Genomic DNA, 18,944 nt, shown 5'->3' with positions numbered 1-18,944 from the left:
CTGGTCCATAACCGTCCCAAAGCAGTGGTAGGGTGTAAAAGTATTTTTGGGAGCCTATTTGCACAAATAAACGATTTAATTTGATATCTGTGTTTTCCTAAAATCGTAATAATATTAAAAAAGTAAAATATTGAAGTCCGCCACAGAATAACCCGCGCCAACCCGTTCCCCGCCGAATCAAAAACGCAATATGTAACAAATTTGTTTTTCAATTTCATACCAATTTTTGCATACGGACCCGACGTTGGGGAAATAAAAAGCTGTATTGTGGTTTTTACGATGCGTATATATTTCTTTGTGGTTTTTTCACCAAACTTTTATTGGCATACGCAAGGTGGAAATGAAAAGAGGATTTCTTTAACGACACTGTATTGTCGTGGAAATTCGTTAATAACCCCTTTGTGTTGCGGTATTAAAATTTTTACAGCTTTCCCGTTGCAGGAAATGTTTTCTCGGTAATATTAAAAAAGAAAGATTTATTGCGGACGACAGATTACATTTCAAAATGTTTGTGGACTGTTGAAGTTGTACGTAATTTTTCCCTCTAAAAATTTGAGATTTCCGGGACATTGTTTTTATTTTTTCACATTCAAACTTCAACTTTATTAAAAGCTTAAGACATGTAAATAGTTTGCTTACCCAACCATAATGAAATATTAGTTTAACCATAATCTTGGCGATAATGATCAATTAAGCATCTAATTCGGTCTACACCCAAACAATCTATTACCAACAGAAATGGGACCAAATTGCTGCGGTGGCGCATAATTTGGGGGCGATTAGCGAAGTATACGTCACGTGTACGTCACGGCGATCGTGTAATTATGCGCTAATGTCCGGCTGGATATTGGAATTACATTGCATTAGTGATTAAGTGTGGCTATACTATAACTACAACTGAGGGCTGAGTGTGAGTTTACATCAAACGTCCTCACTGGTGACTGCGTAAAAAAATGACATTAAATGTATGAAGGATTGTACAGCGACCCTAGCGGATACTTTCAAGAACTAAAATCTTCATAGATTTTTTAAACGCGTTCACTAGTGACGACGTTGATGTAAACTCACACTCAGCCCTCAGTTTGTAGTTTATGAGAAAGTAACGAATAACTCAACTTTGGTAAGAAGGAAACTTCATTTGTGTAAGAGGGGAATTTGTCCAATGCTTGCTTGTTGTCTGTTAGTGGTTTTGTTTTGGTGGCCAATTTTAAGTATATCATTGCTTGTGTAAATCGAAACTACATCTTGGCTTAAAAGACAACCAATTACCATAGTTATTTAATTTTTTTGCGTTAAGAGTCGCATCTCAAACTAATTTGAAAATTATTTCCGCCTTAGGCAATTCGATTTTTTCAAGTTATTAATAATTTTCAAACAAATTACCAGTTATGCCAAAAATCTTACTACTACAATGCTACTTAAAGAACAGCACGTTAAATACATTATTACGATACCATTGCACATTTAAAAAAAAAATTCATTCATCATTATTCAATTAATGTAGAGAAAAATAAACTTATGTGTGAAAATCACACCCCAACACTTTTTAAGCACCGCAAATAATGCTAAAGTATTAAAATACGTGATCGATGATTGCCACCTTGTCTATATGCAAATCCGATAGTTCGGCTGCCAAAAATTTGAATTTCAAATGTATTTGTTTATTTTTTCGATATGCGCACCTAATAGTGCGTGTGCATTTGAATATTGCGTATGCAAAAATGTTGATTTGTTGGGTTACGACGTTTTGTCCCTCGGCCCCCGATTTTGATGGTAGAATTGGATTTTTGATGGGTGCCAATCTTTTTGACTGATTTTTTTGGGAAGTGACGAGGATCTAATTGATATTTATTACTTGATTGATTGATTCTTGAGGATTAATTTAATGATTTATATTGATTATGTAAATAGCATTCGCTGAAAAATATTTGTACAGGTACAAAATATTTTTTAACTTGTATATAAGTACAGACTGACAAAATACCTACTGTTGGACAATTTCTCATACTTTTCAATAATTACTTTTATCAACCGCAGTCAGTTTTCGGCAGAAGTTTTATCGACGTACTGGTTAGCATACTGGACCACAATGCCATCAAGTTGCGGGTTCGAGTCCTACCGGGATTCATTTATTGTGATCAAAACGACCATAATTTATAGTTACTTATCATGAAAATTCCTCAACATCTAGTTCTTCCGTAAAAAGCAAAATATGACGTTAATAATTAACAATTTCTATCGTTAAAAGTTGCATCTAAAACAAAATGTTTAATAACTTAAAAGCTCGAATGGCCTAAGGTGGGAATCGAACCCACGACCCTTCGCTTTCAAACTACTCTGACTTCTGAACACGTTTAGTTCTAAAATAAGTATGAAACCTACGTGATGTTCTTTGGGAAAACCCAATCAAATATCGAAAACTGTTCTCACGATACTAAAGAGCATAGATACAATCAAACTATGAACAAAAACATCCCTACAGATTATGCACACTCACAGATAAAAAATAATCTCACCCCTAATGTTTTGGATAGGTGTGAATTTTGTTTAATCGTGATCTATCTATTGCATAGTTTTGAAATAGGTAGTAATAGTAAATATTAATCAATGAATTTAAAAAGAAAACATTTCTGGTTAACTTACTTTTTCATTTTTCGTGGTGTGGTATTTAGGTAACAACTGAGGTCATAAACTTGATAGGCATCAGAGGTTTAAAAATTAAAATTACCTAATTTGTTAGGTCTATCATTCCAGACAGAGGTTCAATGAGATGTTTAAATTAAATTGTATTTTCAAATTTCAGATTATAATTATTCAAGCCCGAAATGTCTTAATTTTCAAATTAATGTCCTGACAGGGAATCGAACCTTTATTACAAGCTTTTATTCTGGTACTAGTATACCAAAAATTAGAAAAAATTTTTTTTTTAATAATTTAAACAGGTTTTAACGCGATACGCGGATAGGTAACATTGAAATATTAACTGTATTTGCAACGCGAAAGTTTAAAATTAAAAAATATCTTGTTCCACTGTGCAAAACTGCTACTTACAGCTTTTTGTAGTTTCTTGAAAATTACTGAACCGAGTTGAAAGTCTGATATGACCATCTGACCATTACAATGTATAAATCTATTAACTTAAAGACTTCAACAGACTTCCGTCCACGTCGTAAAACCATCTAAGTCACATCTAAGTGAAATAGATCAAGTCTAACTGACCACATTAAGTTAACTGCTTCTTTCTGGATAATGTTTTTCTTGTTGTAAAAGACATCTAACTTGGATGGATAGTGCTCAGTCTCCATATAAGTTTCATAACTTAAACTTTATAGAACAGTTTCAAAGTTTTGATCGATAGATTTAGGTAGGTAACTTAAATTTAGTTTAGAGAAAATGTGAAATAATATTTAATAAAGTATCCATTTTGTACAGGTTACAAGAAAACTTTTATTTAACTATTGTGAATGCTTCAGTAGCTATCTTAAATAATAATCACCATAATAATCTAACAAGAGACTTTCTTAATTAACAACCATTTGTTTTGTTTGTTTGTATCGATGATTCTTCAGGTTTTAGCAAAATAAAAACACACATTCATACAAAAAAGTATATTTTAAAATAAAAACATATTGAAAAACAGAGATAATTGGCAGTTGAACTCAAATAATCATAATTAAAATCAATAATTACAAAATTCATAATTAAGTCACTTGGTATGACTAAAATAATATGGAGGCTACATAAAAACTAAAACTAATAATGTTTAAACTAAATTAGCTAAAATATACAGGCCGTTGCATGTAATTTACGTTATGTAGATCACACATGATTATTATTTACTAAAACATAGTACATTATGATAATAATATGATAATGATAATAAAATATTTTAAATTGCTGAATATTCGCAATTTTCAAGCAAAATATTAATTAAGAAAGACGTGGTAGTGAAATGTTCTTATAAATCTAAGTAATATTTTATTTTACGATATTATTGCTTAGTGTTTCAATATTAATTCACGATTATACTTGATTTTATTAAGCAGCAAACTGTTTTATTTCTATAAAAAACACTTTTTTCCATAAATTATAATATTTTAAAATTTATCTTTTTTATATAAAACTACAAAACTTCATTATTAATGAGACGGATACGTTTAAGTGTTTTTTATACAAACAAATTGTATTTTTATTGAGAAGCAATTTAGAAAATGGTTTCTACGAGGTACAAAATCTTATGAGCGAAAAGCATACCAATTGTAATTTATGTACAAAACTCTTAAATGCAATTTTTCCATATTTATTTGCTTATTTTAACTTTGTGCTAACAAATATACATTTTTTAAAACAACAACTAAAAGTATGAGATACAATCACATGAAAGGCATACGATATTTCAATGTTTTACTAAAACTCCTTTAGCTATATTATGTTGTTTTTAGTTAAACTAAGTCACGCAAATTACATTTGTTAGCGCAAAGCAGCAAAACTAATCAACAAATAAGAGTTTCCAAGAGATCATTAGGAAAACTTCTTTTTATGAATTATAATTTTCTTAAATAAATACAATATCATATTATTATGTTTATGTATTTATGTGTATGTCTATTATATTTATTTGTATTATGTTATTTATTTTATGTAATCTTATGTAAGTAGGTTTATTATCAAAAATGTAAATTTTTTGCACCGCCTTACTCTTTCTGCATGACCCGTGGTTGACTGGCAGAGAATGCCATCCGGCATTAAGTCCGCCACAGTGCATTTGTTACTTTGTGTGCTGAAGTATAAATAAATAAATAAATAAATATCACATTTGAACACATTCTTCCGTATATTTTGTAATTCTTAAAATAAATCGCTACGTATGGAGAAAATAAAAATACGGCAATAAAAAAATTGTTCCCTTTTTTATTTGTTCCCTCTTTCTCAAAACAAAACTGTCTAATTATTGACATTTAATAATTAAGGCTGATTTTATTTTAGCGCTTTTAGGTGTATCTGTTTTAGCGAATCGAGTTCAAAGGTAGTTTAACGCCCAGCCTGGGTTGCACAATCTTACTTTAACTGTAGGTAATCAACGTAAAAAATCTGTCGATTTCTAATCAAAATCACCGGTTATCGTTAAAGTTACGGTTAAAGTTAGGTACTGCAACTCAGCCTAGGCGTAACTATAAAACCAGCCTCAAATTATTTTTATTTTATATTTTTGACTACTTTAAGTATTATTAAAAAATCCAAGAACGAATGTTTTCAATCCAACCAACAATTAATTGATTGCATGTGACAAAATGAAAGCCTCAAACTTAATTTTACAGCTAGCATCATACTAAACGAGTATTACATACTATTTACATAACTATAATATTCCCTATAATAGCCCTTCCTTTTCAATCTTCCGTACCAAATTAAAATATTTAGAGAAACATGGCCCATGAATTTCCGTTTCCAATTTGATTAATTAATCATCAAATTTAATCTGGAAACGGTAGAGTCATTAATCTCGCTTAGTCAAATTATTTACAATAATCAACCGTATTACTAAAATATACACTCTGATAAAATCTCCACTTCCACCAACTTGGCACAAACCTTCACAAAATGGTCTACGCATAAATACATTAAAATATTTCTAAAATAAACATTTTCATTACAAAAATAATAAAATGAGATCAATCGATGATCATTTTTAGGTTTGCTCTCTTTGGAACAATTTGTCGGAAAATGTACTTTATTCCTTTTTAAAATAAAATCTATTTTACCGTACGCTATATAAAACTGGTCCATTCTTCGAATACTCTCAAATAAGATTTTATCATATTTATGTAATTATGCAGGTATATAATATGATTTATATCTATTGATTATATTTCAACATCAAAAGCGGAATGTAAATTGACACACGATTAATATAATATTATTGTATAATAATTATGTTTTCCATTATCAATAATAATGCTGTACTTTCATGTTATGTTTTAAATCGTAATTTCTATCGAAGAAAATCCTTGTGTTCAAAAAATGGCATGGGCGGGATGATGTGGGTTATTTGTATTATATATTGGATAAACTAAGAGTAGAGTTTTTTTATTTCATAACTAACTCCACTTTATTTGAGTAGAAACAACTTTGTAATTAATCTCTGTCATCAGAAAAATCTCGCGAAACAGTTTCAGTTAACGATTTGCGTCGTTACAATTTATCGTTTTAAATGTAAAAAATAATGTCATACATATTATACAAATGTTTTTAGTATAAACAGGACTTATTCAATACACGTACAAAATGACATCATAATTATTTATTATATTTTTTAATGTGTGCGTTTATCAAGACGTATTAACAATAACACAACTTCATACAAAATTGTGTATGAGGACGCCTAACGATGTGTGTTATTTTCACACAACCATTAATTAGAAAAATGGCACATACTGATCAGTAATGGTAGTTTTATAACCCATCATATTTTTAGAAAAAGTTAATTTAATTCTAGGCAATATCGTAGAATTAATATTGGCCAATGATTTTTCATAAAGTAGTAAGTAATACAACAATCACACACTGACAATGAAACAATATTTAAAAGTGACACATGAAATCTCAAAACTGAAAAAATATTTCATGAATAAATAAGACGAGTTCTTAGTTTGTGAATTTTTTGAGTTGTGACAATATTCTCACCGCCGATGTGTGAAATGTAACTCGAATAAAACACTCAAAACTAAATAACAGAATATTATGTACTTTCTTAATAATAATACTACATAATATTAAATATTTAAGAAATTACTTATGACGGCAAAATATGAAAGATTATAAAACACCAGCAGACCAGTAGGTAGTAAAAAGTTATAAAAAAGCGTGACGTATAAAATAGCCTTTGGGCTATTCTCCGCACGCGTAACATCCTATCGCCCATCAATATACCGCTCTATTAGGCTGTGGTCTCCTATAAACGCTGTAGGCCGCGATTCCCGGGACAAACTTGACCTTCACTGGTTGAAAATCATAAAAACTTATAAAACTCATTTATTTTTGCAAATAGGCTTTTAAAAAGCACTTTTACACGTCCCAGTATTAACCCTACCACTGCTTCGGGACAATAAATGGGCCAGTGCTGAGAAGAAGCAGCGCAAGAAACTCAGTCAGTATTGGGTTGGGTGTTTATTGGCGGTCAAGCTGTAGATCCTGGCTACACAGAAGGTGCAGCGGTGGGAACGAGAGGTGGGAATAGTCCCGTAAAGTGTGACGCCGTAGGCCGCGTCACAATGCTATAGAAATTTTATGGTTTCTTTCTGACCTAGACGTATAGATGTCGTTGACGTTGACGTCGTACGCTGCGTACAGCGTTTAATAGGAGACCGTAGCCTTACTAAGTTTGTTCACCGCTTGTTTGCTAGCAACTTCCAGCCTAGCATGAAGAGAACAGCGGTGCAGATCGAGCCTGACAGCTTGTCAGGGATGATGGACGAGAAGATTGAACTTTCGGATGACCGGTCGGATTCGTCGGGTGGTTCGGATACGGCGTCGGTCTGTAAAAAAGAGCAAAATAAATGTTAATTGTGTTAAAGTATCTTTAGATGTGAATCACCCTCAAAAACGAGTCTTTTGAAAATACATTTGAAAATAAATTCCTATAAAATACATGCCGTATTATAATATGTATTAAAAATAAGGAAACTAAAAAAGCTTCTTTTCAAATTTAATCACCCTACAAAAGACAATTTTTTACATTAAGACGTATTTTACTTTTTATTTATTCGTTTTTTTTTTAATATTTTACCCTTTTTTTAAATCAAAACGTGGATTCTAATGTTGCTTCTTCTCTACAAAATACCATGCTTACTACAAACATGACCTGACAAAGCTCACACAATATAACGTAATGAGTCTCAAACTGCCATAGACACAAGAAGCCCAATAAAAGACTGATGCAATATCAGAGTGCATTCTATTGCACTATATTTGGAAACAGTAACACTTTACGGCATAGACTATGCAAATAGAGCAGCGTTATGTATAAAAGTAGGGATGTCACTTGTGTGAAATTGCCAGGTACGAATAAGTACAAAATCGAGGAAAAGCTTAGTGAAAAAAAATGTAAAACGAAATCCCTTCGACTGAAAATAGTCAAACAAAGTATGTGGTTTTGAAATGATCAATGATTTATAACCTTAAAATAAATTGGTTTAATGCACAAGCGATTTTTATAAAAAAAAAAACACATTTGGTATTTCTGTTGGTGTAGTTTTCTATCAGGTATAGTCTACACTGTAGGAGCACCATCACCCTCTCAAATTTTTTAGGTGGTTCAATTTAAAAAAACTTTTGAAATCTTTTTGAAGAGTTTTTCTTTTTTCAAAGGCAGTAGCCATAACCTAACCTCCTAGCCTCTGAAAAAACAGGGGTTAGGAAGTCACATTTACGAAAAGTAGAGTAACAAAAGGTGTATCTATCAAAATATTTTGGTGAGAATCTGTGGCCTAATTCACGTATTTTGACACAGTTAAAATCTCAGTTAAAGTCGTCTGAAAAAGAGTTCTAAATCCGTATTCACAAGGGTAATTTCAATAGAACGATTACTCGACAGGATCGCAACTCAGCGATTTGTTGTCGTTGAAGTTTTGTTACGTGAATAAGGATACTGATAGCCCTATCTAAAACTCAACTAAGCTAAAGCCCAATAAACTTAGCACACCCATAAAGGCTGTAAACAGCGAGCGTTATAAGAAATGTTCGAGTCAGTACTTGGAAGCACTTTTTATAGATATTAATAAAACAATGCCGCCGTAAACTTTATAGGAATCGTATAGCATTTACAACGTACGATGCGGTGGCGATACGACGCTCTTTCTTTATTTTGTTGGATGATGTTTACTTAGTTCTTGCTAAAGATTACGTAAATTGTTCACATTTTTTAAATTTACTATACAGGGTGGCCAGGGAGTCGACGTTCAAAGCTAAAATTTAGATTCCTTACATCAAGGTGTATCTAAATCACCCCTATGTATGTAATTTAGATGGGCAGAAAATAATAATATTATTTACTTCTCTTAAGAAAATGATTCGGTTGAACTTCGGTTTGTCATCGTGGTGCAGTAATTCATTTCACGGCTTCTGCCGCTACTCACGGGGAGGGCCCGAGCAAAGGAGTCGATTATTATCCAAATTGTGTAAAATTACTATGTTTGAAACAAATAAACAATTTTTCTTTCTTTCTTTCTTTCTTTCTCTACGGGAAGGCTTCTGCATCCCCCCCTCTTGTGGCGGAGTTTTAGACTGACACTGTGTAGGTTTGTTGTCGACACGAAAAGAAGAAGAATAAATCATTAAACATTTTTTGTTTCAGATTCAAGTTCAAATCTTCATCTTCTTCGTCGTCGTTGGTAAGTTTTATTTAACGTTTGTTTTATAAAATGACGATTTTTTTTTGTATTTTTGGACTTTGATGCATTATTTTCAGTCAAAAAAGCCTAATTTTTAGCATGGGGTGACCTACTTGTATTTTTTTAAATTCCCAATTTTATCATGAAAACTTTTCTAAACACTTACATGTCCTAGTGCTAGAGCACAAAAACTTATGTTTATAACATTATTTTTTTGGTAATATGCTAGGTCGGTTTTCGGTTACAATCAAACAAAAAAAAGTGGCGCTACTACATGACTCCCTTAATTCTTAGAACACCCTGTATAAACGTATAGAAGCAATTCAAGTAAGTGATACACTCGACTGTTATTGTAAGTATAATTTGAATGGCATTTTTAGTGCGGGGTGGGGATGCGTGTTACGGCCACATTAAACTCTTCGATTCCTAGTCAATATTATTTAAAGCCATCGTAAAGTTTAGTGGACAATGTAACAGTTGGTTGTAAATAGTCCTGATTTTAATTTAGATAATTATTGTTTATTGTGTTTGCCAATTTTATGCGATTTAGTACTAATTTTTGAACCTTGATTAGTTGTTTTCAATGCTATGTGAGTTTAATTTTTAAATATCTTACTATAACATCGACACCAACTATCTACAGTTTTTAAGCTGTCACTATAGGCATGCGTTGTATTCCATTATTCAAATTAATAGAAGACTCGGCCTTTTCGTTGCATATAATTAGTACCAAGTACCAACTAACAAAATTTTTCGAAAAGCCTTTTATTCCACCACAAGATAATTACAAATTTTAATAAAATATTATTAAAACGCCATATGTGATCCTAATAAGAAGATTACTAACCACCAACAATGCGCACCCCACGTAAACAAAATTTAAAAAAGGGATCTTTTACCAACGCTGGTTTAAATCCGTATAATTTTATTATACCTGCCTAATTTATCTGCCGAATTGAATACAACCACCGCCAAATTACTTTCATTATACTACAAAAAAAAAGAGATGGCATAATACAAAATCACAGTAGAGAGAACGAGACGGAGCATTCACCTGATAATCTCACAACAAAGCATCAATCGCTACTTACATTTGCATACATTTTGGGAGTAAATAAAAAATTAGAATACAGACGAATTTTGTCTTTAGGCAAGCAATAAGGGATCTTGAATTTAATATAAATAAGATGCAAATTGAATTGGAGAGGAGTCGTAAGGGCTCCGTTACACGTTATCGTCTACAATCTCTTCTAAATCAGTCAGTTTTTTAACTGGTAAAATATAATGATACTTGGATAAATGAAAAAACTGAACCGTTTTACGATGACAAAAAGTAGGTTACCTAATTAATATTTTTATATAAAAAATTGAAAAGTAGTAACTTATGTGACATTTGATAATTTTCTTAGATTGCCACTTGCCTTATTCACTGACTAGCTTTCCGCCCACGGCTTCGCCCGCGTGGAATTTTTCGGTTTTTTATAATTATGTATAACCCATGACACTCAGCAATAATGTGGCTTTCTATTGATGAAAGAATTTTTAAAATCGGTTCAGTAGATCCCGAGATTACCCCTTACAATTTAACAAATATACAAACACAAACTTTACCTCTTTATAATAAATTAGTATAGATTTACTAAAGAAGCTGCTAAATAACTATTTAATGTAGGTAAATATTATTCGTTAATACTTTTTTGTGCCACAGTGACATATAGATTCATCTCTATGATATTATACAGATCTATCAACAATATTTTTAATGTCCCTGTTCAACAAATAAAACCTCCAATACACGAAAAAACATAATTTGCAACGCAAACACAAGGTAAAGGAGAGTCTAATGTATTTGTGAAACTATTTGATGGATATTTGTATTATTTGTTGTACAAACACAAACATTGGAAGGTGTATCAAAGGGTATAATATTGTTTTTGCTTTGGTATTTGTAAATATTGGGGAATGTAGGTAGGTAGTTCTAATCGATGATTTGCTTTGATGTGATTTTTTCATCAGTCAATAGTATAAAATTCTGCAGAAATTAAAAACAAATAGTTTCTTTACTTTACACATTAATTTTAGTCTCCTTATGGGTAATAGCCTAAAACTAAATGATGCTTATTTAAATAGTATTTTAAACAATTAATTATTTTGTTTTATTTTAAAGTAAAATAGACTATATTTTTTTCTTGGCGGGAATTTTCGATAGATGCCATTTGTAGTGTGATTTTACGTTTAGTGTGCTCGCTAGCGACTTTGTAAAAAAATTACATTAAACGTATGACATATTGTGCAGCGACCCTAGCGGCTACTTTCAAGAATTAAAATCTTCATAGATTTTTTTGACGTACTCGCTAGCGAGCACACCAAACGTAAACTCATGGTAAGCACACTGAAAACAAAAAACAAAAGACAATTTGACTATCTGGGGGCACGGCAGTGCCCCCACCAAGTCGAGCAAAAAAGCGGCACGGCCGTACCATCCTTTTCTCGAAGCAATTCAGGCCATTTTCGACTGCCTGTAACTTCGTTGTGGATAAAACTAGAAGGCTGAATTTTCATTAGCTATGCAGGCATTGTAAAGACACGGTATATTTAAAATTTCATTCAATTTGAACCAGTAGTTTAAGAATTATAACGGGTCAAAGTTACTTAATTTTGTCACTCACTGACTCACTGACTGACTCACCGATCATCAAAATTCTAAGGCACTTCTAGCAGACCTAGAAGCTTCAAATTTGGAATATAAGTAGTGTTTGGTGTATGAATCAAGGAAAAACTAAAATATTTGGGGGCACGGTAGTGCAACCGCCAAGTCGAGTAAAATTTTTCAATTTCGGTCCAGTTTTCTAGATACATAACTGCTGTCTACAAAATACAAAAAGAAATGAGATCCCATCAAAAACAATACTTGTCAAAAAAACCAAGTCTCGCAACTCAGTTGTTCTACGGTAAAAAGTTGTGAGATCCATGTAATACCAAGTCCAGGCCAGGAAATCTTTAACGTTTTACATAAATATATTGACTTGGCCATCGCATGAAAACACGTGTAAATTAAATTATTTAGTGCGATGGCCAAGTCAATAATTTATGTAAAACGTTAAAGATTTCCTGGCCTGGACTTGGTATTACATGGATCTCACAACTTTTTACCGTAGAACAACTGAGTTGCGAGACTTGGTTTTTTTGACAAGTATTGTTTTTGATGGGATAAAAAAGACAAGTTCCTTCTTCTATTGCATACTTCCACTTCATAAGTCCACAGAACTTTTGAAGCTCATTCCATCAACCAGTAAATAAACATCGTCTTCATTTCTCAAATACGAAAACAATTTGCATCAAATCTATTCCACGACGCGTAATAATAAAGTGCTTACAAAAAATCCTTTTGAAGCGGAACAATGGACTCCGACCAATCCATTCAAAGGGATGAATTTCCACTCGATACCTATCCTGCTACTTGCAAAAGTACCTTTTCTTTACCAACGCAATTTCTATCTTAAGATTTGTATGTTAGAGTCGACTTTACAAAAGTTGTGCAAGAATTAGTGGGTTATTTACAGTGTCGCGTCTAAGAAAAGAGGTTGCAAGCAGCGCGAAATGAGTTTTTATTTGATTTTCCTTTTTTCTTTTTTAAAGGGAGTGTGTCATTGATGTTCGGTTATTATGATGTTCGGATTTTGAAAATTAATTTTAGGAGAGATCTTGAGTGAACCATGAATTTTATATTAATTTAAGAGTAAATTGAAATGCTACAAATAGGGTCTAGGGCCTTATACAAAAAGTTTAGCGCGCATTGAATACTTGTCTAAATTGACATAAAAAAATGCATGGAAATGTAATTTTAAACCAATGTTTAACGCGAGTTTAACTTTCTTTTAATAAGATCAACAATAGTGCCACTAGTTAATAAGAACCCACAAAAATATTAAATTGTTATCAATAAATAATACTTTACTGTTTTCATTTACAGCACACAATATTGAGTTTTCAAACTTGGAAATAAAAATCAACATTGTCAACGTATATCAAACCGTTTCCATTTAAACTGGAACGTATAAAAGTTTCATATCTCGCATAATACGGTCGTTCTGAACTATCGATATGAATATATTGATGAAAGGTACAACATTACGACGTTTTCAAGATGCCAATCGCTCACTTGATGGGAACAATTGAATTGTACAATGTATGAAGTTGCAGTTTGGCTACATACTAGCTTTGTATATTGTGCTAGGGTTGGAAAAAAAGTAGTGATGAGAGAGTTGCACCATCTTTCTTTAACCGTAACTGTAACCATAACCGGAGTTTTTCTAAGGAGTTTGACAGACTCAAGCCTTTTTTTGTTATAGTTAAAGTAAGATGGTGCAACAAAGCCTAAATTGTGTGATGTTTACTTGAACTTTTTCTAATAGGTAGTTGCTTATTACATTTAGTTCTATCTCTCCTTCACTTTAACCAATATAGCAGTCATTCTGCTCCTAAATATAACTTAATTTTAAACAGTTTTATCTAAACGCGCCCTTTAAAGCAAGTCGAAACACGTCTAACGAAACTATAACCATCAAATTGAAACACTCAAGCCTAATGCAATACTAAAACAAAACCGAAAAGGTCCCGAATATAGCTCGCACTATATTCAAGCTCACTTCTGAGTCAGGCCGCAACACTTCAACTCAATCACATGCTTAATATCTGCACTAAAATACTTGTCAGCGAAACATCACAGCAATCTTGTAAGAGCATCGTTAAAATCGCAACCGACGAATAATTTCAAAATCGCTCGATACCGCTGACGTTTACGAGCGTGTGGATATAAATTAAATCGATCATAAAAATATCGAGCGGTATCGGTCGTGGCGCGTCACTATAAAAAGTGTGACATAAACGCGTCAAATAAAAAACATTGATCGGATTGCACATGGCAACATTAATAATGTTTAAGCTTGCCATTAATCATAAATCAAATTAAGTGTTATGGGTCATATTGGGTTATTTCTTTCCTAAAATGTATTACAGTTTACGGATTTGTGGGGGGAGTTGAATACTTTTGTTATGTGTTTCAGCAATATTAATTCATATAAGTTCAAGTACAGTCTGTTTTTCTATATTTTGAACGGCTGCCGATTCGATTTTTCAAATATTATATTAACCTAACAACTGGTTAAAATTTTCAATCGGTTAACAAATAACACTAATTGTAGACTTTAACAAGAGGTTTATTTTACAATTTTCTCATATTTTTGTCAAATTCTATGAAATTAGCAATATTCAAAGCATAACTAGCACAACAACAATATTTTGAAAAGATACATTGTCAAAGAGAGTTTAAATTTTTAAGAGAGAAAAATGTAGAGCACGTCAAAATTCATACGCAACATCCACAACCACATCACTAATTTACCAAATCCTTCCACATACTTTTACCTTTGCATTTATTCTCGTTTAAAGTAATGCTTAATCTTCTCCATTAAAAACCTCGTTAATAAAAGAAAGGCCCATAAAAGGTCAATTAGCACTAAACACTCATAACTTTCGATCGTTGTCACCCAAATCCGACGCGGTTGTAAAACGTCGGACGCGCACGTAAAAACTGTCGTTATGCGCACGCGTCTCTCGTAAAATCAGAATTTGACCTCTGAACTTGGGATTTTTGGGTTTTTTTAAAGGTTCTTCTCTTAGGTACTAATAAATTATTTAGTCACCACGTTTTACATTTTCCCCGATTTTTAATTGTGTTAGAGTTGGACCCACCGAGGCGGCTATTTGATACCTTCCAGGGTAGATCCAGATACGAAGGACTGGGAGCGCTGAGGGAGGAAAGAGAGGATCTCCCTAAGCGGTAGCCTTTACACTTTATTTCGCATTTTCAGGCCGCCCAGTTCAGGTGTTATACAATAGGGATTTTGGGGTTAGGTATACAGGATGGAATTTTGTAATGCCACCTGGAGGGAAAGTCTCTTAATACTGTAGATAGAAAATTTTACTCGAAGGAAACATTCCTTAATTTAGGAATAAGTAGAAAGGTTGTTCAAAGGTTGCTAAAAATTTGCTTGCCACACCCAGGAATCGAACTAACTAAAATCTGTTAAATTTTTTTGCATCGATCGTTAGGGCTTTTTGTTTTTGTTTAAATTTTAACAGTCATTGTTCTCAATGTAAAAAAATATCATAATCCTAGTCACTTACTTTTACTGCATTATTCAAAGGTTTATGGTTATTTATAATATAACACCAACGCTCAATCTTTTACACCAGAGATTTACATACTCAAGTTAAAGCAACCAAAACATTGTTTAATATTAACGTACATTTTTATTGAGCCTTAACACCCTAATGACTTTTGAATCGGTAACAAGGCTTTAATTTTCGCTTCGTCGTGTTAATTTTAACTGGTTTTTTAGTGCGAAGATTCGAAACGGTTGTATTTTGAAGGCATTATCAAGTGATTATGGGAACGCATCTCGATTTTATTGGTTCAAAATAAACGGTGTTAATGAGTGTTTTGTGTTAAATTTAAATGTCTGTCAAATGGTTCTACAGCTGGAATAGATGTAAACGTAACGTAACCAGTGTGTTACAGCACAGATTAGTAATAAGTTCAGTTCCATACTACAAATAGGCTAATGCCCGTTTTCACCATCAATCCCTAATTTTTAAGTGACCCTTATGGTAACACGTACCTAACAGGAATTTGTTTAAAAATAGGGATTGATGGTGAAAACGGGCATACGACCACCATCCCATTTACTTATATTTTAGGAGCTGTCAAAACTTCTCTTAATGTAAATTAAACTCTCTCGAAATTAAATCTAGATTATAATAAAATAAAATTCAGTTTATTTATTGTCTGTAAGTTGGCTTTAAAAAGAGCATTTTTACATGTACCTATATTATTTGTTTTGCGTTAATCCACTGGATCAACGTTCAATGAAGACCAGGACCAGAAAACGTTCAAGGTAAGAAACTCAGTCACTAAAATTTTAACCGTATATCTCATTTTCTTAAAAAATACAATATCTGTAACTTTTTTACATCGTGCCATTACGTTTCCTTTTGTCTACAAAACAGATAATTTCTAATCTTTTCATTTCGGCAATAAAAACAGCAACGGTGAAGTATTTTATACGTTTTTTATTTCGGCTTTTTAAATTTCGAATCTAAAAACAAAATGGCGGTGCTCAGCGCCATCTTTGGGGCAATAATAAAAATTACGTTTTCGTTATAAATAAGGGGTTTCAAGAGTTTAATTTTTACAGCAAATCTTTTATTTCGTTCTTTTATTTTATGTTAGAAACAGTAAAGCTGATACGGCGAATAAAACAAACATAAAGTAGGTACGAAGGTATAAAAATAATAAATACGTAGTAAGGGATGCAGACGCAGAGCTACGGGTGTTATAAGGGCTTGTAAAATATAAAAGGCTTTCTTATGTTATTCAATTATCCAAGAAATCTAATGTAAAATTGATTTTGTTCTACGCCCAATTGATTTTGGTTATTCTCTGTATTTAGCAACAAAAAATAAGAATTGAGTGATACGGATTAGTATTTTTTTTTACCCACAATGAGGAAGCTCTTGGCCTGTATCTCACCTGATGGTATTTCATACTCGTGGGTATTTTTTTAGTATGTTTTTTTTTTATTTAGTCGCTTTAGGTGCACTCTGCTTATTCTACACTCTACACAAATTTTAAGAGGCAAGATTTAATTGTTTTTTGGATTGAATTAGCTACGAAACTACTTGACCGATATAAATTCTTTCACCATTAGAATCCTAAAATAGCCCTGATGAACATCATCGTCATTATGATTTTAGCCACAGGACGTCCACTGCTGAACATAGGCCTCCCCTAATGATTTCCATATCGCCCGGTTGGTAGCGGCCTGCATCCAGCGCCTTCCTGCTACCTTTATGAGGTTGTGGGTCACTGATGGACATAGGCGATTGTTTTTTACAGTACGAAATCCGCCAGCTAGATAAGGAATAAAAAACATTATGACCAGGAAAATTTTTTTTCTACCAGTAAAACTCATATTTTTCCACTCAATAATTTTCTTCTCCGCACGTGGCATCTCAAAATCCATCGTTCAATTTTTACAACTGATATGAAATTCACATTCGCCTGTGTAATAAAAAGTAAAAGAGCTCAAACTTGATATCGGTTTTATTGTTGAGATTACAATAATGTCCGACGGTGTGGGGTTGGGTGTATTTAGCCGTTGAGTTTTTTATTGAAAATGGCATTGTAAGATATACAGGGTGTTCAATTAGTGCATCAGTGCAAATCTAAGTCTATCTTTATAAATAAAATGCATAATAAAAAGAAGTTAACTAGCATACTTCTTAGCGTTAGAATTGATTATTGCTTTTAGGATATTTTAATGTAAAAGAGGTTCAATACAGGGGTTGTAATGAGAGTAACTTTGCAACAGTATTTCATACTCTCAGTCTGAACATTGGTTTGGACTTTCTATTGAGAAAGAAACCATTAATTTTGTAGGTACCTGCAATACTAACTTAAGACAAAAATAGTCTGTATTACAGATTTAATCATCTCAGTACCTTACTTTATCATTACTTTCCTATGTAATCAATAAAAAGTTAAAATTTTTGTAAGAAGGCTTTTTTGTAAGATTTCCGGTATATTGGACATTATTATTATTATTACTATGGTCACGAGATAATGGAAGAACTTAGTATGTAGATATTACACACAAATTCTATTTACACGAATCTATACTATAATAATATTATAAATGCGAAAGTAACTCTGTCTGTCTGCCTCGCTTTCACGCCTAAACCACACAACCGATTTTGATAAAATTTGGCATAAGATAGTTTGAGTCCCGGGAAAGGACATAGGATAGTTTTTATCCCGGTTTTTGAAACAGGGACGCGCGCGATAAAATTTTTCTGTGACAGACAAAATTCCACGCGGGCGAAGCCGCGGGCGGAAAGCTAGTGTAATCATAAAGTATCTATAATATTATGATTTAAGACCAAGCACAATGTGTATCGAATTCAAGCCATCAACTTAGCGTATAAACTTCACACATCAATATGGTCTATACTCATGTGTGTTGACATAAAAAGCTGCACATGCGATTTATTGTTAATAACGATACGCGTAGCACATTTGTTATGAAAACATTTTACTCAGTTGCCGGCTTTAAACATTTTACAAGCGAATAAATGGGTCTCCCAAAAGACTCAGCTTAATATCAATGTACAGTCAGTAACAAATCTGAATATGCCTTTAAAAGAACACGTAGAACAACTTAAAAATGCCGTAGTGCTAAGTTTACATAAGTGCTAAGCCGCCATACAGTTGCACAGTGTGTTATGGGACTGTATAATCGGACATTCTCATTGATTTGATGAAACGTATAGAGCTCAGTCATACAAACATGATAGTAAAACTCCCGTTTGAAAATTCCACGTAGTTTTCGCGGTATAAAAATTCAAAGTTACCAATTTTTTTACTTGAAAATTATGCAAAAATATTCTCACTCGTTAACTAATAACATTTAATTCAGAATTGTTATAATACTT

The 18,944-nt window shown here is 32.5% G+C and overlaps 1 protein-coding gene across 1 annotated transcript in view; it reads right to left on the bottom strand.

Moving 5' to 3' along the window:
• Positions 1–6,285: 6,285 nt before the first annotated feature.
• LOC135081450 (uncharacterized) overlaps positions 6,286–18,944 on the bottom strand; it is a 140,095-nt gene continuing 127,436 nt past the window's right edge. The window contains exon 3 of the mRNA XM_063976144.1: positions 6,286–7,535. Within this exon, the coding sequence (XP_063832214.1) occupies positions 7,386–7,535 (150 nt within the window). The 3' untranslated portion in view covers positions 6,286–7,385. The remainder of the gene's footprint in view (positions 7,536–18,944) is intronic.

Source organism: Ostrinia nubilalis, chromosome 20 (assembly GCF_963855985.1).
Source record: "Ostrinia nubilalis chromosome 20, ilOstNubi1.1, whole genome shotgun sequence".
In the NCBI taxonomy this organism is placed as follows: domain Eukaryota; kingdom Metazoa; phylum Arthropoda; class Insecta; order Lepidoptera; family Crambidae; genus Ostrinia; species Ostrinia nubilalis.
This window is presented reverse-complemented; position numbering and strand designations above follow the sequence as displayed.